Source organism: Petaurus breviceps, unplaced genomic scaffold, assembly GCF_028583685.1.
Source record: "Petaurus breviceps papuanus isolate PSGF00001 unplaced genomic scaffold, PetGlider_PUasm1.0 76, whole genome shotgun sequence".
Taxonomy (NCBI): domain Eukaryota; kingdom Metazoa; phylum Chordata; class Mammalia; order Diprotodontia; family Petauridae; genus Petaurus; species Petaurus breviceps.
The window spans coordinates 53,676,871-53,701,191 of record NW_027186473.1 but is presented as its reverse complement, the minus strand read 5'-3'; the positions used below and the strand labels follow the sequence as shown (position 1 = coordinate 53,701,191).

The 24,321-nt window shown below is 37.7% G+C and overlaps 1 protein-coding gene across 1 annotated transcript in view; it reads left to right on the top strand.

Annotated features, from left to right (window-relative positions):
* IQCM (IQ motif containing M) overlaps window positions 1-24,321 on the top strand; it is a 431,897-nt gene that overhangs the window by 325,432 nt on the left and 82,144 nt on the right. Inside the window, exon 9 of the mRNA XM_069105013.1 lies at window positions 5,505-5,666. Coding sequence (XP_068961114.1) covers window positions 5,505-5,666 — 162 coding nt within the window. The remainder of the gene's footprint in view (window positions 1-5,504; window positions 5,667-24,321) is intronic.

The window sequence follows — 24,321 nt, the reverse complement described above, 5'->3', positions numbered from 1 at the left end:
TTCCTTCCTTCCTTCCTTCCTTCCTTCCTTCCTTCTTTCCTTCCTTCACATTATACAGGTTGGTCTATTTAGCACTCAAGAAGCAATGTATGTCCTTTGCTTTCAATTAGTGTAATTTGGTGGTGATGTTCAATACCCTGTGATCCAAACTGTAGCCTTATACTGGTGAATTCTGGTCAGGGCTTCCATTTTGGGAATGGGCCCAGGCTGGCTCTTCCTCTTTTGGCTCTACTTCTGATATATACTTTGCCACCCTGATACCCCCCTTATGATGGATCTATGCTTGGGATCTATGTTTGTAATATCTGTTTGTAACATCAGTTTGTAAAATCAATTTGTAAAACCAGTCTGTAAAATCACACTCCCCCCCCCCCCCGCCCTCAGAGCATTAACTCTACCCCTTCCCCCTGCCAGCACTCTGCCCAGCAACAACCCATGAATTGTTTATTTCTGCTTGGAACAATAACAACCTACACCTATGAATCCTTCACTAAACCATCTATAAACATTTTAGCTTAGGCAAATATTATCTCCCCTTAGTAAAGTGGCCAGCTACATCTATGAATCCTTCAATGCACTATCTATAGGTTAACCCCTTAGGCAATTATACACATACTGAGTCTCTGTTAGCCTTGGTTCCCAACATCGTCCATCTTGTCAAACATGACACTAATGGGTGGAAGACTAGGAACTTCTCAGTCCGATAGCTGACTTAGTGACATTTCAAGCCTAAAACCACATCTCCAGGTAGCCTCCCCCCCCCCTTGGGCTATTTACCAGTGAATTATGGGCAATATGCCTACAAAGTTGATATTAAAAGTGAATGTTTCTTTAAGCACTGACCACTCCTTAACTCCTCCCTAATCTCACCCTTACTCACCTAGTTAGCATAATTGATACTGATTTACTGTCTTGACTCCTTAAAACTCTACCTGTGACTTCTTTAAGCTTGCAGATTCCCTAATAGCCCCTGCCTGCTGTAAAGCATAACAATAAACTTGCAGGTTCCCTAAGAACCCCTGCGCATTGTAAAGCATAACAATAAACTTTTACAATCCTGACTCCAAGTCTGCTTGGGCCTACTGAATTCTTTTCAGACTGAATCACATGGATTCTGGTCATTGATATTGATCAGAGTTCCTGTATAACCTATTGCCATCCCCCCCATCACTTAGACTTTCGGCTTCTTTTTGTTGTCTTTTTCTATAGGAAAGTAAGTCCTTTGAGGGCAGGATTATCACTTTTTGTTTGAATTTGTATCCTTAAACCTCAGAACAGTGCTTGATACATAGTAAGTACTTAATAAATGCTTGTTGACTGGTTGTTGCCTACTGTAGCTGCCTTTTTAATTAAACTAACTATAGTGAGCTTAAATTGTATTACTAGACATTGTATTTCTTTTAAAATACACAACCCATGTGGTTTAATGCCATAACACCTAGGTACCTTTCTTACTAATCAACCAGTATGACTCCTACTTCTTCCTGTTTTTCCCTTTATGACTTTAAAGGGAGAATCTCTTGTCTCTTTTCTTTTAGTGTTTATTTTGAAGTTTAATTTCCCATCCTCAGCTTCTTTCACAACTGCAAATTATCACTACTATTTCAGTCTCTCTTTTTCTCAACTACCTGACAAAGTAGTGTCAAGGGAATTTGAAAGACAGAATTTTCTCTCCAGCATCCCTTTCTAAGAATTCTTCTTTTGTCTTTGCCATGTGGCAGAAGCAAAAGAAAGAGATTAAGTTTATACAGTGTGACTTTCCTAAAAACCAGTGTGGAACGTCATGATTGACTTTTTTTTTTGCCAATCAGCAGGCAATAATATTTCATTCTCTTCTTATGAGATAGAAAGAAACTCTCCCTCCCCCCCCAATAGGTTGGCCACAGGGAAAATGTGTAAGAGCTGTAAAGGATCACAGAGATCCTGTGGTCCAATCCTACATATTTTGGAATGAAAACTCTTTCCAGAGATGCATTATTAACTTAACTAAGGTAACAAAGTAAGTAGCAGAGATGAGATTTGAATCCAGGCCCTTTGGTTTGTTGCTAGATGTTATCTGAAAGTTTTATATAAAGGAGAGTTTTAATATATTTCAGCTGATTTCCTTAGCCATTGTTCAAAGAGAGGGCTAAATAGTTAACTAGCCTTTATTAAACTCTTATACCTATCAGGCACTGTTCTAAATAGATACTGAGAAACGCAAATAGAGTCTCTGCCCTCAAGGATTTCACATTTTAATTGGGGGAGAAAAGATATAAATATATCAGGTAAGTACAAGATCTTCTTTTCTGATTGAAAAGAAAACACATTTGTTTCAAGTGTCTTCTTTGGGAAGACATAATGGTTTTTGGTGGAGTTATTTTGTGTTGGCTCTCAGGAAAATGTATTGCCTTATGTCACTCAATGACGGTCCCCGGATCTGGTGATTAGGAGGTCATTGGTGAGATTGGAGAGATCAGTTTTAGTACAGTGTGTGGGATTAAAGAGAGTTCATTAGGAGTTGAGGAGAGAGTGGATGGTGAGGAATTGAAGGTGTCAGATGTGGATAAATTTTCCAAGAAGATTGGTAGTGAAAGGAATCTATGATATGGGGAAAATTGAGGAGACCTGAACATATTTGTAAGTAGATGGGAAATAGTGTGTAGAAAGGAAGATAAGAGGTCTGACTGTTGGAATTAGGTCCTGAAGATGGAGATAGGGTCAAGAGTACAGGGAGAAGTATTAGACATAGAAATTCAATTCTATTCCATTAAATATATATTAAGTGCCCACTGTTAATCAAAATGTCGAGTTGGATAATGGTGATACCGGAGCAAAAATAACTGTCTTCAAAAAGTTTCTGTGGTTTTCATTCATTCATTCATTCATTTAATTTTATTATAAATAAATACAATGTATATCTAAAATAAATTAGATTGGGAAGGAGGGCTAGTTAGTGGGAGACAAGGAAAACCTCACCATATGATATAGTTTGAATAGTCTGTGTCCTAGAGACACTAGGTAACTGTTGATCATGTCTGTGTTTTAGGAATATGAATTTTGCAGTTATATGGAGGATAGATTGGAGAATGAAGAAGATAGAGGCAGGTAGACTAATTAGAATACTATTGTCATAGTCCAAGTGAGAGATTCCTCTTGTCCTGTGACAAGAGAGATGCAGAAGAAAGTGATGATGCTGAGAAATTTTGAAGAGTGAAGGAGGGGAAAGAAGGGAGCTTCTTTATGTTGATTTTAATTGTCTTAGTAAGTAGGAGACATCTCCTGCAAACTTGGGGGGAGTGAGAGGGAGGGAGTTTGGGAGAGATCTTATTGAAAATTTAAATAGGGAAAAAAGGTTTACAATAATGATTATAGAATCAGAGATAGGAAAGCCATTTATTTTTAAATAGATAACTTGTGAGCACTTAAAAAAAAAGCATTGATTGAAAGGCAGCCCCATCAGTTTCCTAAGATCAAATCATGTTTCTAACTTTGACAGCCATTATATCCGGAGAATACTAAAGATGTCAGCATACATCTGGCTTCAGTGAGGCATTTGAAAAAAAGCTTCTCCTGATGTCCTTGTGGACAAGATTTGATGAGAAATGATGGCTTCAGGACATTGGGAAGATTCATGGCTGTTATGTCCTATAGAAAAAATGTTGGGTTTGGATGGAGAGAGGATATATATTCAAATTCCAGCTCCTTTAATTACTGTTAGTATGATCTTGGACAAATCATCTAACCTCTCAGGGCTGCAGGTTCCACATCACAAAATGAGAAAGTTATATTATATCATGTCTTAAGTTCCCTCCAGTTCTGGGTTTAAGACCCAGAAAAAATATGGTATCGTTTGGGATGTAGGGTAATGAATTTAGGCAAAGAGAATCTCATGGCTCTGCTACTTACCAATTACATGACTTTTAGTGGTCACTTAAATTCTCGGTGCTTCAGTCCAAACACAGAGGGTGGACTATTTGACTACTTAGTTCTCTTCAGCCTGTAAATCTATGATCCTAGGATCCTAATAACTGAATCTAATAAAGTATTGGTTAAGAGTACCAGGCTCACAGTAAATACTTAAGAATTGTTTGTTGATTGATTGAAAAATGGATTGATCCATATTTAGGTTATTATGTTCACTTCAGAATACACACCATTTCAAGTGGAACATTCATACACTAGAAGTAATCAATATCGTGTTGCTATAATGGTGATGTTCTACCAGCAGTTCACAAATAAAACTATTTTCCCACAACTCTTACAAAATTAGTTATTTTCTTTCTCCTCCCTTTTTTTGGTCAGCTTTACCAAACTTCAGGGTTGCTTTAATTTGCATTTCTCTATTAGTGCTTTGGAACATTAAAAAATATATATGGTTTTAAATTCACAATCAGAGGAACAAGGAAAAAAGTTTTCAGGTCTATGGATAGGGATAGAGCTCATGACAAAAGCAAGAAAGAGGACCACAGAAGATAAAATGAACAATTTTGATTACATAAAATTTAAAAATCTGCACAAACGAATTCAAAACAGTTAAGATTAGAAAGGAGAGAGTTGCCTGAGGGAAAAAGATAATTTTTGTAGCAAATTTCTATGATTAAGGTTCCTTTTACAAGTGACATAAGAACTGATTCAAATTTATAAGCATAAGAGCTATTCCCCAACTGATAAATGGTAGGGAGATGAAAGAATAGTTCTTCTGATTTGTTTATGATGTCATCCAGGTCAAGTATCCATTTGGAGTTTATCTAAGTATCAGTGAGATTTTAATCTAAAACTAATTTCTACTGTTAACTAAAAGACAAACAAATAAAAAAGAACCAAAATGATTTTAATATCATTGTCTTATTTTGTAATCTTGTGCATTTTATTTTAAGTTTTTAAAAATATTTTTTTAAATAGGATTTATAGGTTTTACCAGAATGGCAAAGGGGTCCACATACAAACAAGGTTAAGAATTCCTGCTCTAAGACCATATTAGCTATAGCTGGGTTTTTATATGTCAAAAGAGGGAGTCTGCTTGCCATATAAATCAATGGTGCTAGATGGAAAACTGATCACCTATTTTTTTTTCACTATGCACTTCACTAGAACCTATTTTCAAGTCATCCTGTTTCTCTTTTGTAGGCTGCCACAAACAATACTGTTTTGCCTGCCCCTGACATACACTTCTGGTAATCAATATAACTTAATGGTTGTTATTTAGTATCCTCATAGTGGTCAACAACATTGTTAAAAATGTTTTAATATTTGGATTTAATATATTGGTGAGTCTTAGCTATTAAGGTGTTTTATTCTGAAATAAGCTTAACCATATTATAATAGTTTTCTAAGAATTATCTTTGTCTTTTTTAAACTATAGTTTCAAAATTGTATCATTATTCAAAATCCTATATATGTGTGTATATGCATATATGTATATATACACACTTTTATATCTTTTATAGGAAACATGAAATTTAGAAAAAAAGTGAATTATGACATATATAAATATTTTCTGGTTCTTTTTTTCTTAATCATAGAATACAATGAAATCCACTCTGAAGAAGTTAAAAAGGCAAAAGCTATTGAAATGATATTCACACTATATCCTCCTGAAGGTGCCCATGTGAGTCATTTTTGGGGTCTAAAGTCAACTTGGACAAGACCAATAGTACGTGGAGAAGAAGCATATAAATATTTAGGTAAGGCACTGGACTTTATCGTTTTTCTTTGTATTAAAAATGTTAATGGATTTTTATCTTTTAAGTACCCAAGAAATGTAGTTAAATATTTGTTATTGCTTAATAGCTTTTAGCTTGGGGGGGAGGGGTTGCAATGGTTGGAGAGCTGAACATGGAGTCAGAAATACCTGAATTCAAATCCTGTCTCACACACTTACTAGCTGTGTGACTCTGGGCAAATCACTTCATCAGTTTCTTCATCTGTAAAATGGGGATACTTCCAAGCATTATATAAGAACCAGCTATTTTTATCATAAGCACCAGCTATTATTATTCCATGGTCAGTTAGGTGACACAGTGGATAGATTTTGGTGGACCTGGAGCCAGAAACTCTTTGTTTTGAGTTCAAATGTGGCTGTGTGACCCTGGGCAATTCACTTCACCATGTCTGCCTCAGTTTCCTCATCTATAAAATGAACTAGAGAAGGAAATGGCAAAACACTCCAAAAGCTCTGCCAAGAACTCCAAATGGGGTCAATAAGAATTAAACACAACTGGAAAAACTATTCAAAACATAATTTATTCTACATATCATGGTCCTTCACACACTGGCTGCTAAAGATTGAGGAAACAATCCTTAGATTGAGACAATTCTACCTTTATCAAACCAAATTCATTGACTAGACACTGAAAACTAAGGTGGCATATAATGGGCTGACTTACCATAAGAGCCACATGTGGAGGTTCTGCCAAAGGCAAGGAGGAAAGTCTGGGAAATGACTAGGCTTGGTCTCCACAGGTATTCATGGAAACATGAGATTAACTGAAAACATCTATATATCTTGCAAATCTTAATTTTATTTGTTTTTGTATCCTTCCTTCATATTTCCCTTCACATTTTAATAGGATGTAAGAAGGGGGTGTGTGTACACGCCCATGAGGGCATATGCGTGGGCATGGGCACATCCTTGTGCTTTTTTCAGGGGACAGAGAGAGGAGTCCTATGTTCTCTTTAGTGGGCTGGGTTGGGATTGGAGCTGTCCTGTTTATGGAGAGGGGCTGGTGCCTAGAGGGCAGAAGGGGGGGGGAACCAGTGAGGCAAGTCTGGTCTTTGGTAGACCAGATGCTAGATGAAGAGGGGTTTCTTTATTGGGGGGTGGCACAGAACGTGATAGTGATTCCCTTGATTTTGGCTGTACAAGGACTAGAGTTCTATGTGTTTATGTACGTTCATATTCTGTGCTTTTACTGAGCATTTTTTAACATGGTGTAGATATAATAGTTTTTTTTTTTTTTGCTTTTTGGAGGGCAATTGGGGTTAAGCGACTTGCCCAAGGTCACATGGCTAGTAAGCGTGTCAAGTGTCTGATTTGAACTCAGGTCCTCCTGACTCCAGAGCCAGTGCTCTATTCACTGCACCAGCTGTTTTGTTTTGTTTTGTTTTGAATGTGCTTTTGCCTTGTGCTTTCATGGTTATCAGAAAGAATTGAGAAAAAAATTATAGCTTTGTATACTCAATATGTTGGAACTTGATTGGTTTTTACATTGGAATAATTTTCAGGAGAGAGCTTAATAAATCTTAAAGATGGATATATGCTCTAGTGGACTGCTTATATACATAAGTATAGAAATTAATAAATGTATGGTGTAGAAGGGTATATTTAAAAAGGATAGACTCCCAGAGGTAGAAGGGACCTTAATGATAATCTGGTCCAGTCTCCCACCCAGTGTAGAAATGCTCTCTACTTCATACATGGTAAATGTGGCAATCTATCCTCCACACAGCTGCCAAAGCATTTTTTTTTTGATGAGTAGGTGATCTTGTCTTGTCATGTCACCCTCTTACTCAATTAACTCTAGTGCTTCCCTATTACCTCTAGGATCAAATAAAAACTGCTTTTTGGCATTCCAAGCTCTTTTTTTTTTCTTTTTGGAGAGGGAAAGGCAAGGTAATTGGGGTTAAGTGACTTGTCCAAGGTCACAGGGTTAGTAAGTGTTAAGAATCTGAGGCTGGATCTCTATTCACTGCACCACCTAGCTGTCTTTTCAAGCTCTTTATAACCATGTCTACCTTCTTATATGTCCTCTGCCCCATCTAAGGTTCAGCTATACTGGCCTTTCTTTCTGTGACTTGGTATTGGCTGTTTTTGATATTTGGAATGCTTTCCATCCTCACTCTTTTATCATAGAATTCATGACTTTCTTCAAAACTCAATTCCACCATCGTCTTCTATAGAAAGCCTCTCTCAGTCCCCCGTACCTACTAATGACTCCCCTTCTAGAGTTATCCTTTTGATGGGGGGATGGCAATAGGTTATACAGGAACTCTGAGGACCAGAGTCCCTGTGTCTGGAATGTGTCTGGAATGAATTCAGTAGGCCCAAGCAAACTTGGAGTCAGGATTGTGAAAATTTATTGTTATGCTTTACATCGGGCAGGGGTTCTTAGGGAACTTAAAGAAGACATAGGCATAGTTTTTAAGGAATCAAGGCAGTAAATCAAGTGTCAATTATGCAAACTAGGTGAATAAGAGTGGGATTAGGGAGGAGTTAAGGAGTGGTCAGTGCTTAAAGGAACATGCACTTTTAATGTCAAACTGTGAAGGCATATTGCCTATAATTCACTGGGAAATAGCCCAAGGGGGGGCTACTGGGAGATGTGGTTTTAGGCTTGAAATGTCACTAAGTCAGCTATAGGTCAAGACTGACTGAGAAGTGCCTAGTCTGCCACTCATCAGTGTCATGTTTGACAAGATGGATGTTAGGAACCAAGGCTAACAGACTCAGTATGTGTATAATATGCTAAGGAGTTAACCTATAGATAGGGTGTTGAAGGATTCATGGGTGCAGCTGGCCACTTTACCAAGGGGAAATAACATTTGCCTAAGCTAAAATGTTTATAGATAAAATGGTTTAGTGAAGGATTCATAGGTATAGCTTGTTATTGTTCCAAGCAGAAATAAACAATTCATGGGTTGTTGCTGGGTAGAGTGCTGGCAGGGGGAAGGGGCAGAGTTAATGCTCTGAGGCTGGGAGGGGGATGTGATTTTACAGACTGGTTTTACAAATTGATTTTACAAACTGATGTTACAAATTGAAATTATAAATATAGATCCCAAGCACCCATCACTTTGACTATTCATTATCTATCTTTTATGTACTATTTATAGTCATGCTGCATCCCTCTTTAGAATTTAAGCTCCATGAGCTCAGGAACTATTCTGACTTTTTCTTTGTATCTCTGGTGATTAACACAACATTTATAGTTTTATATAGTATAGGCACTGTTAGATATTATTATATGGGCATTATTATAGGCAGGGGTAGTGCCTAATAAATACCTGTTTGCTTAAATTAATTATGAGGTTCATATGTCATAAGACAATCCATTTCCTTGTTGTACATTATTATAAAATGTTCCACATTTTTGATAAAATACCACATCTGATTGAGTCGAAATCTGTTTATGTAAGTTTTTGGTTCTTTTTTTCTTTTAAAATGCAATTATTTTTATTTTTAATATTCATTTTTTAAAATTTCAAGTTCCAAATTTTCTCCCTCTCTTCATCCTTTCCCCCCACCCATTGAGAACGCCAAGAGTACGGTAACCATTTTATATGTAAAATCATGCAAAACATATTTCCATATTAACCATGTTGCCAAAAAAATCAAGAAAAATAAAGTTAAAAAAATCATGTTTTAATCTGCAGTCAGACTCCATCAGTTCTGTCTCAGGATGTAGATGGTATTTTTCATGATGATTTCTTTGGAATTATATCATTGCATTGATCAGAGTAGCCAAGTCTTTCATGGTTGATCTTCATGAAATCTGTTTATCCAATTGGCCTTAGTTCTGTTCTCTCTTATTATGAAGATTAAATCTAATCCTCCTCCTTGAGTGATGGTTTGTCAAATTCTTTGTGACTTTTCTGGATTCTAGTCTGCCCTCTACCATTGTCTGCATGACCTTGAGCAAGATATTTCCCCTAAAAATAGGAATAATGATATCCAAACTACCAGAAGGCAGAGGACTGGCTAAGTTCTTCCTTGAATCCTTGTCCTTTTTTCCCCCACCATAATAGTTTTGGGTTTTTTTTGGAGGGGTGAAGGCAAGGCTATTAGGGTTAAGTGACTTGCCCAAGGTTGCACAGCTAGTAAGTCTCAAGTGTCTGAGATCACATTTGAACTCAGGTCATCTTGACTCTAGGGCCGGTGCTCTATTCACTGTTCCACCTAGCTGCCCCAAAAGTGCTATTTTCTCTACACTTTTGAGTCTAAAAAATATCTCTTGGGCTCTTGTCTATTTCCTAATGCTTTAGAAGTTGAAGGGATCTTAGAGTTCATTTAATCCATCCCCCTTTTTTATGGAGCAAAAAAACAACTGAAGTCTAGACAAGATTTACCCAAGATCATATACAGAATAAACAAACTCCTTCATGCCATCACCATAAATCATTTTAAGAGATGAAATGCCAAAACAGAACAAAACAAAAAACCCCTAAGGGAAATGTTCAATAGTACCAGGAGATTAAAATCCTTAATAAAATCCACAATTATATGGATGATTTAAGATCTGCAATATACCTTCCTCACAACTCCCCTGGGAGATAGGTAGCATAAGGATTATTAACCTCATTTTACACATCAGGAGACCCAGGCTCTGGGAAACTGTGGCTAGCCAGAATTGCATGTTTAGGAATCATTTGATGGAGGATTCAAATCTAGTTCTCCTGACTGTGTTCTATGCTGCACTGTCCCTCAACAGTGTAGAGTTGATGATGTGACCAGGCTGGTACAATTTACTTTGTAGTATGCATTATTTTTAAATCGTCTTCAAAAACAAGCTACTAGATATGTTATTTCAAAAGACAGCAGAGTCGTCCTGAAATACCAAAGTTTGGACCAGTTGTTTTATTGTAGTATTCTGACCTGGAAATCAATCAGTGGCATATGTTTATCTTATGTTTGCTAAGTGATGCTCAGCATTCCTTGGCCCTTATGAAAAGGCCTTGGGGCGGCTAGGTGGCACAGTGAATAAAGCACGAGCCCTGGAGTCAGGAGGACCTGAGTTCAAATTCGACCTCAGGCACTAACACGCCAAAAACTAGCCATGTGACCTTGGGCAAGTCACTTAACCCCATCTGCCTTCCAAAAAGCAAAAAAAGAAAAAAAAGGCCTCATTTACTTGGCTCAGTGAAGGATGCAGAATTCAATTCAATGAGCATTTATTAAGCAACTGCTATGTACAAAACACTGTACTGGGGATTCAAAATAAAACAAAAGAAACTCTTCCTCTCCTCATGAAGCTTACATTTTACCTGAAAGAAAAGGCTGTTGGCTGGTTGGTTGTTGCCCTTGGGTCTGGAAGAGGGCCAAAATGACATCACTCTGATGAGTCAAGCGTCAGTGTGTCTGACTGTGACTGCTCAGACCAATAATAAGCTTTGAGTGCTCTACCACAGGTTGGGCACAAATAGTCCGTGTGAACAAATCTGCTCATCCTGCGTTTCCTTTGAGCTGTTTCTATTCTGCTTTGCTCGTAGAGCACAGCACTTTCTCTGATGTGGGCATACCATGCTGGGCGGGCCTGTGCCAGTGTCTCCCATTGTCACAGGATCAGTTCCAAAGCTTTTGAGAGAGACCTTGAGAGTGTCCTTGCATCACTTCTTCTGCCCACCATGTGAGCCTTTGCCCTGTGTGAGTTCTGCATAAAATAGTCTTTTTTGGCAAGTGTACATTTTGCATTCAAACAACGTGGCCAGTCCATCAGAGTTGCATGCTCTGAAGCAGAGTCTGAATGCTTGGCTATTTAGTTTGAGGAAGGACCTCAGTGTCTGGTACCTCATCGTGCCAGGTGATCTTCAGAATCTTCCTAAGACAATTCAAATGGAAGCGATTCAGTTTCCTGGCACAACACTGATATACAGGCCAGGTTTTACAGGCATACAACAATGAGGTTGTATAACATAACATATCCACAGCTTTCAAAACTTCACCATTTGCTGTAAGTGATGATTCCACATATGGATGGTGTGGTGGTGACTGATGGAGCACCTATGTTTTGTTGGTGTTTATTGTTAGGCCGAAATTAGCAGAAGCAGCAGAGAATTGATCCATACTTTGTTGCATCTGAGCTTCCAAGGCTGTGTAGAGGGCACAATCATTTGCAAACAGAAAATCATGCACTAACACTTCCTCCACTTTGGTCTTGACTTCTTGGTGATGATTCTATTCTAGCTGAGATTTATAAGGTAGGGGTCCATTTCTAATACAAAAGCTGACTGAAATTTTCCAGATTATATGATGAGAGGTTATTCCTCAGGAGTTCAAGGTACCTCCATGTTCCATCTTTATAAAGATAAAGGAGATAGATTGTTCTGTGACAATCACAAGGGGTCTCTTTCTTAGTCATTGCTGGCAATATACTTACAGAGTCATCTTTAATAGACTGATCCTTCAACTGTGCAGCGCCAAAGCAATATTCACAGCACCACGAACACAATATTTACAGCACTGATGATGACTGCGTATATGCCGGTGTAATTTTGAATTGCTAAATATAACAGACTTTTCATATAGAAGACAAAAGCAAAACATTTATCCAGACACCAGAAAATCAAATCCCAACACCAGAAGGTCAAATCCATCATAGCAACAAATGAAGATCTCACCTGTCCCTTATTGGGCCTCACTTGGAGCCCAACAAGAGAAACTTGCTTAGGGGAGGCTTGTTTTTCTGGGATGGCCCACATCTTTTGTTATTTTGTAATTAGGTAGTGGGTCACAAAGGTTGTGATCTCCTTATATACTTTAAGGTAAGGTTTTGCTTTGAGGTTCACTTACGGGAAGAGTTATGTGATTTGGCCTGATGAGACTCTGGGTAGCCATTGAGCCCCTAACTTGGAAAACCCAGATGCTGGTGCTTCTCTCTCTGGTGGCTAACTATTTATGTATGTAGTGTTCAGACAGCTAGAAGACCTGTCTGTTGGTCTGCTGAATTGTGTTATTTTCTCTTTATTTTTTGTCTGCTTATAATTTCTGTTTGTATTTTCTGAAATTCAGGGTGCTGACTTTTTCCCCTGAACTAAGTAAATGATATAATACATTTGATTAAAGTAAGACTGTTAACCCTTTTTGAGTTGTTTTCCTTTAGAAAAGCAGATCAAAGAACCTGTGCTAGCAGCCATCCTGGGTATTCTAGGTGCTTGATCTTCTGTCTGTATACAACGTTTGTAGATCTGACCAGCCTTTGATACTGTTAGTCATGAGGGCTTGTGGAAAATTATTTCAAAATTTGGTTGCCTGAAGAAGTTCTCAAACCCAGTAAGTTAGGAATAAGAGTAGCATGTGTACAATTAGCTTGACCTGAGCAAGGGTTATATTAAGGAAAGTGAAAAATAAGATTGTATACTTAGGGTTGCATAAAATAATGAAGAATATTGACAGCAAGACAAAGGAATTTGGATCCAGTGTTGGAGGAATGGCTTATCTGTTTCTTAGATCCTAGGCCAGAGGGGGTTTTCTCTCTTCTAGGAGAGACTTTGCTGCAGGCTTCAAACTTCAGAATACAGACCAAAACTCTTCCCATGTTAACTAGTGCCTTGGGCTTAATTCTAGTTTTGTTTTGTTTTGCTTTTGAGCTAAAATTGCTGCTTATTGGGACTTGTGTATTGTTCTAAGACCTCTCTTCAGCTAATTTAGAAGGGCTCTGTGGCTCCCTATTTAATTTCTTATAGCTAAACTACTTAAATCTAGACTTTCTCCATGTAGGGATCATTCTTCTGACAAATTGCCTTGCCAGAAAGAAATTGGGGAGTAGTTGAGGTGGAGCTCCTAGCTCTTCTCTAAGGAATATAGTAGGGTCTTTGCAGATGCTATGGCATGCATGGGTCTGTATGCTTGGGTGACTCCTACAAATTGCATTCTCCATTACCAGATTTGTAACTTGTTAAATGGCACCATGATACAAAGTTAAAATGGAATAATACATGCATCATAATCTTAAAATCTCAGCTTTAAGTTTAAAATGAACTTTTAAAATAATCTTCCAAAGGGCACATAGCTTTTCTTTCTCAGTGGTATTCAAGGCATTGCTGATGGCTTATGAATTAATATGATTGTCCTTCCTCATCCTTAAATATCCTCTGTGTCATGTCTTCCCTACTGTTCCCATGAATGGTAAATGAACTTATGCATATTTTAATTTGAGTTTCATATTTTACTTCGTCTACAAGTTTACCCTGGGAAGTTGCTTGCTATGTATCTAGAAATTTCTTTCCTTGGTCCAAATATCTATGTTCTAAATCTCGATCTATTCTCCATAAATCTCTTACCTAATGGAAATATTATTTTAAAGTAACTGAATGCTCTATGAAAGGCAACATATCATAGTAACATAAAGAGCCAGTCTTGATGTTAAGCCTTGCCTCTCATACATGTTGGCAGTGTGACCCTGAGAAAGTCATTTAATTTCTCAAGTGAAGGGTAGATACCAATCTGAGTTGGTAGAAGGAATTTCCTTTTAGGAAATTCCCATTACCAGTGAATTCCCAGGGGGAGTAACAAAGATCTAGGTTTAAGTCTTTCTCTGACACTAGCTAGGAGACTATGGAAATGTTGTTTAACCTCTCTTGACAACTCTCCATGACCAAGTCCTGATCTACATCAGGGGAGGGAGTTTTCATAACAAGAATTCCCCATACCAAGGAGATTTTAAATCTAGACCACATGAGTATATGCTTATGTGCCTATATGTATTATGTAACATTCAATATCCTGAAAAATGGGATATCCATACACACACACACAGGTATATTTGTTTTGTATATGCATATGTGTATCTGTATATATATACATACACATATGCACATACATATATGTATATATGTATGTACATAGATACTATGCACCTTGTTACCAAGTTTGTTAGGTAAAACATGGCCAATGTTTTGCTTGTGTTTAGCTTTTGAGTTGTAATTTAAGGATAGCCATTGAGCTCCTTTTCTGCCTTATTTATGCACAGCCATCTTGGTTTTGGGTGATTGGGTTTCTGTCCCTTGAGGTGCTCCCTGGAATTTGTCCCTGGTCTAATTCATTCAGTTTGCAAATGAGCATTGATCATTTTTGTCAAGATTAAGTTGAGTTTGATCCTGTTCGTTAAGATGCTCTGTAGAATTAATTATTCTCAAATGAAAATGGGAATACATGTATTAGATGTAAAGTACTCCTTTCATCTGAGGAGACCAAAGTTTATTTTGCCTGGTCTTGTGTATGTTCTCACATAATCAAGCTTACTGATTCCTGTTCTTTTATGTCTCCTTGTCACTCACCTCAGCCAAGATGTTTTTAGCATGTACAGTGAATATACAGAGAAAAAACACTTAGTTACTGGAATACAACATAGCAGTTGCCTCCATCTCCCTCCAGCCCCTGTACTCATTTGGAACTTAGGCAGGGAGGAGATGTGGCCTTTCTCTACACCAGTAATTTCTTTTCTTCTTCTGACTTGTAATCCAACATTCTGTATCTGGTGCCAGTTCTGATTTGCTTGGCTGAGTGTTGGAGAAAGAATGTTGATGTGTTTAATGTTAATGGTTGCAGACAGCTAACTCCTGCTAAGTTAGAATTCACACTGAGTTCTCGGCCTAGAGTCAGAAAGACCTGAATTCAAATCCAGTCTCACGTACCAGTTGTATGACTGTGGGCAAGTCGCTTAACCTTGTTCACTTCAGTTTCCTCATCTGTAACATAAGCTGGAGAAGGAAGTGGCAAACCGCTCTGGCATCTTGGCCGAATGGGGTCATGAAGAGTCAAACACAGCTGAGATGGCCAAACAGGAAGGATGCTCAATGTTCATTTTTCTCTGTAGAGGTTAGCATCCTATTCCTTATGGGCTCACAGGATCACGTCCCAATAGGAAAGTCGGCAGTGGCTCACACGGCCTCTAAGGAGCAACACAAGTTCCTTACTCTGTTTTGTAAAATCCTCTACCATCTGCCTCTCCTTCATACACTCTGCAACCTAGCCTGATTAGACTCCTAGAAGCACGGCATGAGGAATACAGTGCCTAGGGTCAGGAAGAGACAGGTTCCCTTTCCCCTTCTGATCGCTGCCCTCTACCTACATCCCTACCTTTATTATGTATTTATGGTCATGATTTTTTTTTCTTTTGTATCCCTAACACCTAGAACAAAACCAACTCAGGTAGGTGTTTAACTGATATTTATCAAATTGAATTATTATGAATCCTTTGCAGGAGAATCTTTCCTAATTAAAAGGATCTTGTTTGCCTTACTATTGATCAATACTGTCTGATCCTTGGAAAGTTCTGTCACTTAAACTCTCAGAGCCTCAATTTCTTCATCTGTAACAGTGGTATCTCCCCTACTTCACAGAAGTACCCATATTACCTACTTCATAGAAAATGGAAATTAGTCCCTACTTCATAAAATTGCTGTGAGATTTAAATGAGATAAAGCATAATAAAGGCTTTGCAAACTTTAAAAGTCCTTCTTGTCAATTATAATCTAATCAGTCTCTCACTTTATCTTGTCTTCCCTACCTATCTATAGTCTCACCAGCCTTTCCCCTGTAACTTAAATGCATTATGCATTCCCCTCACCTATCCCTATTGAAATGCTTTCTTTCCTTTAAGATGCACCTCAAAAGAGTGTCCTTGCCAGGAAGCCCTGATTTCCTCAGATTAAAAGTAATGCCAACCTCCTAAAATTAAGTAGACATCTTTGTCTACACCCCTCCTTTGTTCTTAACACATTTCATTTTGTATCATATGTGTGTATGTGTGTGTGTGTGTGTGTGTTGCCTGCATCTTATCTTATCCTAATAAATGATAAATCCCTTGCAAACTGTGTTGGGCTGCTTTTTTTTGCAATTTTGTATCCCACCTGACCCTGGCAGGGTGCTAAGTATATTAGTTCTACCCAAAAAGTGCTTGTCTTATGACTAGGCAGATGGATGGATAGTCTCACAAATGTTGCCCAATAATTATTTCAGCATCAGAGTCTAATGTACTTGACTACTGCTCTTTTCCTCATATATGGAAAATCAAACAAGTGATTATTTAAGGTAACAGGCTGAGTTGTTCCTCAGTGTATGAGATTTATTTCAGCAAAATTGGTGAGAGAATTTCTCTAAAGTAGATCCCATTTTACTCTGAATTTCTATTATAAAATGAGAAATATGTTCCCATGAAAGGGGGAAATACGTTTCTGGATAAACTGATTTGGAAGGAGGAAGGAATAAAAAAGATTGCCAGGATCCAGAAGAATTTGAATAATGAAGTGTCTCAGATATCCTGAGTCATAGAATTTGGAGCTGGAAGGAACTGTGGAATACATCTAGTTTGTATCTGGCTGGGAAGTGATGTGGTGGCCTGGTTCTTGACAGCATGAGATTGAAGTTCACCTCTTAGTAAGAATGACTTGCCAAGGGACCCACAGTTAGTAAATGGATCCAGGATCTGAACTTGGGTCCCGTGACTCCAAATCTAGATCTTGTCCTACCACCTGAGATAGCTATTAGCCTATAACAAATTGATCATTTTATTTTATTTTTTAATATTTTTTTTCCTTTTTGGAGGGCAGGACATTTGGCATTAAGTGACTTGCCCAAGGTCACACAGTTAGTAAGTGTTATGTGTCTTAGGCCAGATTTGAGCTCAGGTCCTCCTGACTCCAGGGCCTGTACTTTTTTCACTGCGCCACTTAGCTTCCCCAAAGTCAATAATTTTAGTAAATAAATATGAAATCTGTTAGCAATTACAGTTGCTAAGTGTTGCTGTTCAGTCTTGTACAACTAACTCTTCATGACCTCATTTGGGGCTCTCTTGGCAAAGATAGTGGAGTGGTTTGCCATTTCCTTCTCCAGCTCATTTCACACATGAGGAACTGAGGCAAACAGGATGAAGTGACTTGCCCAGGGTCACACATCTAGTTAGTGTCTGAGGCCAGATTCAAACTCGGGAAGATGAGTCTTCCTTTCCTGAGGCCCAGTACTCTATTCATGGTGCCAGAGTTTTTTTGGGTTCTATTGTTGCCTGAACAAGTAGCTGCCTCTGTTTAGCTGTTTACTTTTCACATTTCTGTCTTCAGGTTTCATTTTTAAATTTCATGTCTTTTATCTGAGTTGTTATGACTTTTCATTTGTATCCAATCTATACCACTAATCCTATTGTAAAATACTTTTACATGGAGATAAAATCTTGAGGTTCCTTGGCAGTCACCTCCTACCTTCAATACACACTAAGTTGATTTTATTTATTATATGTTCTATGTAAATGTTGACTTGCCAGTTAGAATGCAATGGTTTTGTTAAGGTATGGTGTCAGAAAATATAATAATGTTGGAAGCACACACCATTATTAATGGTCAGACTTTTAAAAATTTGTTTATCCTTTCTCTTATGTATTCAGATAACTCTAACTTACACACTAATACCTGTGGATCCCGGTGTCATTTATCTGTCAATTTTAACATCCTGAAGTATGATCAAGGATCAGAGGGAGACTGAAAAAAGGAAGAAAGTCACCAAAGTAGATATCACAAAGCATTGACTGCAGCAATGTATCAGCTTATAGCACGAAAGCAAGAGAATAGATTGAAAAATATTAAAGCAGACATAGAACTCAAAAGGGTACCCGTGTGGGACCTTTAAATGTGTGGAGCAAATTAGTGTACACAACCCAATGGTCCTGTGGGCCTCAGAGAATCATAAAATATTGCAGAGATCACTTGTGTGACCTTCATTTTAGAAGTGAGGAAACTGAGACCAAAGGAGAAGTGGTTTACTCAGTGTTACGTAGGCAGGACATTATGAAATGATTCAACATTTGATGTTCAAATTTACAATCCTGATTCATTTCAAATAGTTTATATTCTTTTTAAGAAGACAGAGCAAATGATGTTTATTAGTGCAGAGTCTTTGGTAGGAAGACAGGATATATATGTAATTTACAAAAACTAAACTTTTAATTGGAGAAAGATGTAGATGACATATAGATTTGTCTTTGCATGAGTGAGCAGGAGAGGTCATATGGAAATCAGATATTCAATTACTTTATGTTTCAGTTGTGTTTGTTGTATGTATGTATGTATGTGTGTGTGAAATTTTTAAAAAGTTCTATTTGAAAAAAAGGCAAAGTGAAATCACTTTATATATCACTATATTTATAACAAATTTTAGTGTAATAAGAAACTGTATTAAGAATTTAATGGATCTTAAAGGTCATCTAATTCAGCTCCTTTAGGAAATTGAGGCCCAGAGAGGTTGTGACTTGTCTGAGGTTACACAGATGACAAATGGCAGAGCTGGGGTTTGAAACCATAGTCTTTTGACTATAATTCTAGTGCCTTTTCCCCTAAACCCCACACTGAGATTTTCCTCCAAAAAAGATTAAAACAAAAACAAATACTTTTTGGAATTAACTCAAATTATATAGAAAACTTGTTTAGTTGGATTACTTTCTTCCCATATGGAAAATTCTTCAGGGCAGGACCTCCAGCTCTGTGTCTCAAAGGGACCAGTTGCCCATATGTCTAATTTCATTCTTTGTTCTTTTTTCAATCCCGGCCTTTAATTTTTTTTTCCTCCAGTTTAAACATCCCTTCCTGTTCTATTGACCATGAACCTCCAGGAATGGTTGAAATAAAGAAAATAAAGCATGTCGAGATCTTTCGTTATCTTTTCTTTGGGGAAGGTGGGAGGGAGAGGGAGAGTTGTAGACTTAAAAACAGCCTTGTACTTAGGTGATTTCTCAGGTTTTCTCAGGTTAGGCCTCCATCTACCAGGTGAGATCTTTTTCTTCTCTTGGGATAACTCCTTAGCAATTCTCCTTGAACAACTCTTAGCTGAGTTTGTTCATTTTTAAAAACTGCAACAGTAAAAGAGAAAATGTTATGTTCACGTGTAACCTACATATTTCTAAAAATGAATCTGTTTGAGATGTAAATTTAATTTATATGGAAGAGCATCCCCATACCCCTAAGGCAGAATGAACTATTAACTCTCTAGTGCAGTAATGAGGTGAAAATGTTGTCAAAATATCCTAGGATTTGGTTAATTGTTTGTCTTTTATACTGCCTGACTGTCAAACAACATGGAAAAAATTTGATAATTGTAGGAAGTTGATAAGGCTTTCAAATAAAAGTATGTCATTATGTTAATCAGGTTTGAATATAGCATGCCAACATTTTGTTTTGATTATATAATTCTAGAATAATTTAACCTATTAGATATGCTTACCTGGAGGGCATACCATATTTGCACACCTCTAAAATTAATATTAGTTTAAATAAGTATGTCGATTGAGTACTGAAACCCCTTTGGTGATCAGAGTTACTTTTCAAATCCCTTTAAAAATGTTGGGATGGGAGATTTCTGCTGTAAGGCAAGAGGCATTTTCCTATTACAGAGAAGAATGTCAAGCTCATACTGGTCCACATTTAACATTCAATTTAACAAGCATTTATTAAGTGCCTGAAAGGTGGTGGGTTTTTCAGGTAGAGTACTGGGCCTGGGGAAAGGAAGACTCATCTTTCTGAGTTTGAATCTGGCCTCAGATACTAACTAGATGTGTGACCCTGGGCAAGTCACTTTATCCTGTTTGCCTCAGTTCCTAATCTGTAAAATGCCTGTGACATTTCCTAGCCTTTTGACCTTGAGCAAGATATTCCACTTTATTGAGCCTCAGTTTCCTCATCTGTAAAATGGGGATAACACATAAGGTACCTGTCACAGGTTGTTTGGAGGCTCACAATGCAAAATATGTATTAAATAGTTTATAAATATCCCTTCTTATTAATCTCTGTGATCTTGAGCAAATTTTATAGTTTTTCTTTGTCTCATTTTCTCCTTCTGTAATATGAGCAGGTAGAATTAAATGCTAAGTTCCTATTCAACTCTAAAATTCTATAATGTTGCAGTTTAAGAATAGAAGTAAGAATTTAGTGACCATCAGTCTTGGCCAGGAAATAGATTGAATAAAGGTATGCTTTCTATGTCTTCCTGAAAAGAAGGTATTCCTTGCTGTTGAAACATTCGATGAACATTTATTATGTATCTACAGTGTTCCAGGCATTGTGCTAAGAGATGGGGATATTAAAAAAAAGACAAAAGACAGTCCCAGTCTTTAATGAAGTCACAGTCTAATGGGGGAGACAACGTGAAAACTACATCTACAACCAGATACAGACATGATAAATTGGATATAAGGAACAGAGGGAAGGAAAGCAGAATTTGAGGAGTGTGAAAGGCTTCCCAAAGAAGATGAGATTTTAGCTGGGACTTGAAGGCAGTTAGAGCAGCCAGGAGGTACAAATGAGGAGGGAGAGCATTCCAGGCATGAGGGATGGCCAGTGTAAACCCCCAGAGTCTGGAGATGGAATGTCTTGCTCAGGGACCAGTCAGAAGGCCAGTGTCATTGACTCATAGTGTAAATGGGGGATGGGGATGGGGAGTAAGGTATAAGAAGACTGGACTCAACATTCCATTTCTTGGCTATTCTTTGTATAGGCTGGAACACATTTCCTTCTCCCTGGCATTTCTTTTCTTTAGCTTCCTTTGGGGCTAGCTCAAATGCTTCCTATTAAGGGGAGAATTTCCTGATCTCCTGAGTTTAGTACTTTCTGGATCCTCAGATTACCTTGTATTTATTATCCATCAACATGTTACATTTCTCAGTAGAATGAGATCTCCTGGGGGACAGGGATGATTTCAATTTTATTTTTATGTCGTTCACTCTAGAATATCTAACCTTGAATATAGTAGATACTCAATAAATATTGGTTCAAATGAACTATATTGCAATCTATAACCTCATGCTAATGAACACGGTTATGTTGTGTACATTGATGTGACTGATAAGCTGAGAGACAAAGCAACAGCCCTTTACACACTATCAAGGTTCTTCTTGTGGATTATAGTCACTTTTGAAGAGCTTGTTGTTGTAACTTTTTTTTTCTTAGATTAGTGGCTGGCTTAAGTCTTTTCAAATTGAATCAACAAACATTTATCAGGTTTCTACATGTGTGAGCATTCTATCAAGGGCCGTAGGTAGGGCATTCAAAATAGAAAACATAATTCCCAAAAGGAAATTATAATCTAGTTGGAAAATTTAAACTTGTGAAAATATCATTAGCAGAACAAATTCAAGTAATATTCTAAAACAATAGTAGAAGAAATGGTAGGAGAATCAGGCCCTGGTGCCATGTTAGGTATGCTGCCTGAAGGCTGGTCTAACTAACCATGGGGAATCTTATCACTAGTAACCTATTCATGTGGTGATGAGACCTTTGGCCAAAGGATCCCATGAAACACAAAAACCAAAGGCTCCTCAGCTTCAAGGTAGTATGTGATTAATTGCTCAAATGAATTCCATAGATAGTCACTATTGCAGGATGTTAGAGGAACAGAGATCCCTTTGGTTTGGGTAGTCAAGGAAGGCTTGACACATATGTCATTCAAAAGCAACAATCATTTCAAAACTGTTTCCTAATGATCATCCCCATGACTATTAAATTTTTAAAGGCTTAAAAAAATCTGGAAATCTATTAGGACAACAATTTAGAAGTACATGGTATCACAGTCCAGCCTGGCTTGAAACACAATGTCAGAAAGTAAAGATCTTACTTTAGAAAGGTCAGATCTCAAAAGATCACATTTGAAAGAGATAAATGTAAAGCCTTACAGTTGGATTGGACTCAAAAACCCAATTTCTTAAGTACAAGGTGAAGAAGGCATGGGAAGAGAATGAAAACAATAATCACAATAGCCTACCTCTGGGGGTTTAATGTAACTTAAGCTTCTTGAACTTTGGTTCCCTTTTAATTTTGTCTTTGTATCCTAGGAATGAGTACAGAGTCTTAGGTGTGGTAGTGTTGATTAGTCACTTGGTTATATCTGATTCTTCATGAGCACATTATATGGTTTTCTTGGCTGAGATACTGGAGTGGTTTGCCATTTCCTTCTCCAGTGGATTAAGACAAACAGAAGTTAAGTGACTTGCACAGGGTCACACAGCTACTAAGTATCTGAGGCCAGATTTGAGCTCATGTCTTCTTGACTCCAGGCTGAGTGTTCTGTCTACTGAGTTATCCAGATGCCTCTTTGGATATTGTACTGTACTGTACCGTACAGTTGTGTTCTACTCTCTGTGACCCTATTTGGGGTTTTTTTAGCAAAGACATTGGAATGATTTGCTATTTCCTTCTCTAGCTCATTTTAAAGATGAAAAAAAAACAACTGAAGAAAACAGGGTTAAGTGACTTGCCCAGGCTCACACAACTCAAGAAGATGAGTCTTCCTGATTTCAAGTCCAGTGCTCTGTGGAATATGGCACCACCTAGTACTTAAAAAATGTTGAACTGAATTGGCTTGAAGATGACCATAACTCAGTGATGTAATATAGTAGCCCAAAATTGCTAACACAACCTCAGGCTTCTTCAGAGAGTCGTAGTTCTTGGTCAGGCCACATCTAGAGTATTGTGTTCATTTCTGAGTATCCCATTTTAGGAAAGTCAAAGCCAAGCTGATACATGTTCAGAAGAGAATGATCAGATGGGTGAGAGTATTAGACACTGTGTGCCACGGGAGAGCACCCACTTGTAGAATATAGGATCCTTGAGGGCAGGGACTGTCTGTCTTTTGTCTGCACTGCACAATGTCTGTCACATAACAGACTGAGTAAATGCTTCTCAGTTGATCATTTGAGGAACTGAAAATATTGAGTTTAGGGAAGAGAAATCATGGGAAGGACTTGGCAGCCATCTTTAAGCTTTTGAAGGACCATCCTATGGAAGAAGGTTAGGTTTGTTCTCCTTGGTGCCTGAGAACAGAACTAGGAATGATGGGTGGATGCTGAAAAAAAAAATCAGATTTAGGTTTAATGTTTCCTCCCTAACAATTAGGGTTATACCAAAGTGAAATGCATTTCCTGGGGAGGTAATTAGTGTTCCCTCTCACTATAATTGACATCTACATAGTGGTGTAAGGGTTTTCCAAACTCTTTACATACATTATTTCATACTTTCCTTACAGCAACACTGTGAGATAATACTTCAGATATTATTATTCCCATTTTACAAATGAGGAAATAGAAGCTCTAAGAAATTAAGTGACTTTCCCAAGGTCACCTGAGTAGTAAATGTTGGAGGGAGGATTTGAAATCAGGACCTCCCCATCTCCAAGTTCAGCCTGCTCTCTATGCTGCCACCTGGCTAGTTTTTCAAGTAAATATTGAGTTATGTTAAAGAGGGTTGGTCCTTTCCAACTCAAACAGGTCCAATTATGCATTCTTCCTTTATATTGGCTGGTAGTGGAAAGGAGCCAGGTATGATACCATTACCAGTGACACAGCCATCAGAGTCCAGAGATGAGACTCCTTATGTTTTTCCTGCATTTATTCATAATGCTTGATATTTCTATAGTGCTTTAAATGTGCACAAAGCTCTTTTCACAGCTCTATGAAGTAGGGGGCACAGGCATTTTTGTCTGGTAGTATGGAAACTCCTTAAAAGCCAAGACTTGGATTTTTTTTGTCTTTGCATCCCTAGAATCTAGCACAGAATCTAGCTTATAACAGATGCTTAATAAATATTGATCGGTTGTCCATTTTATAGATTATAGATGAATAATTATTACAGAAAATAATAAGAACAAGCATT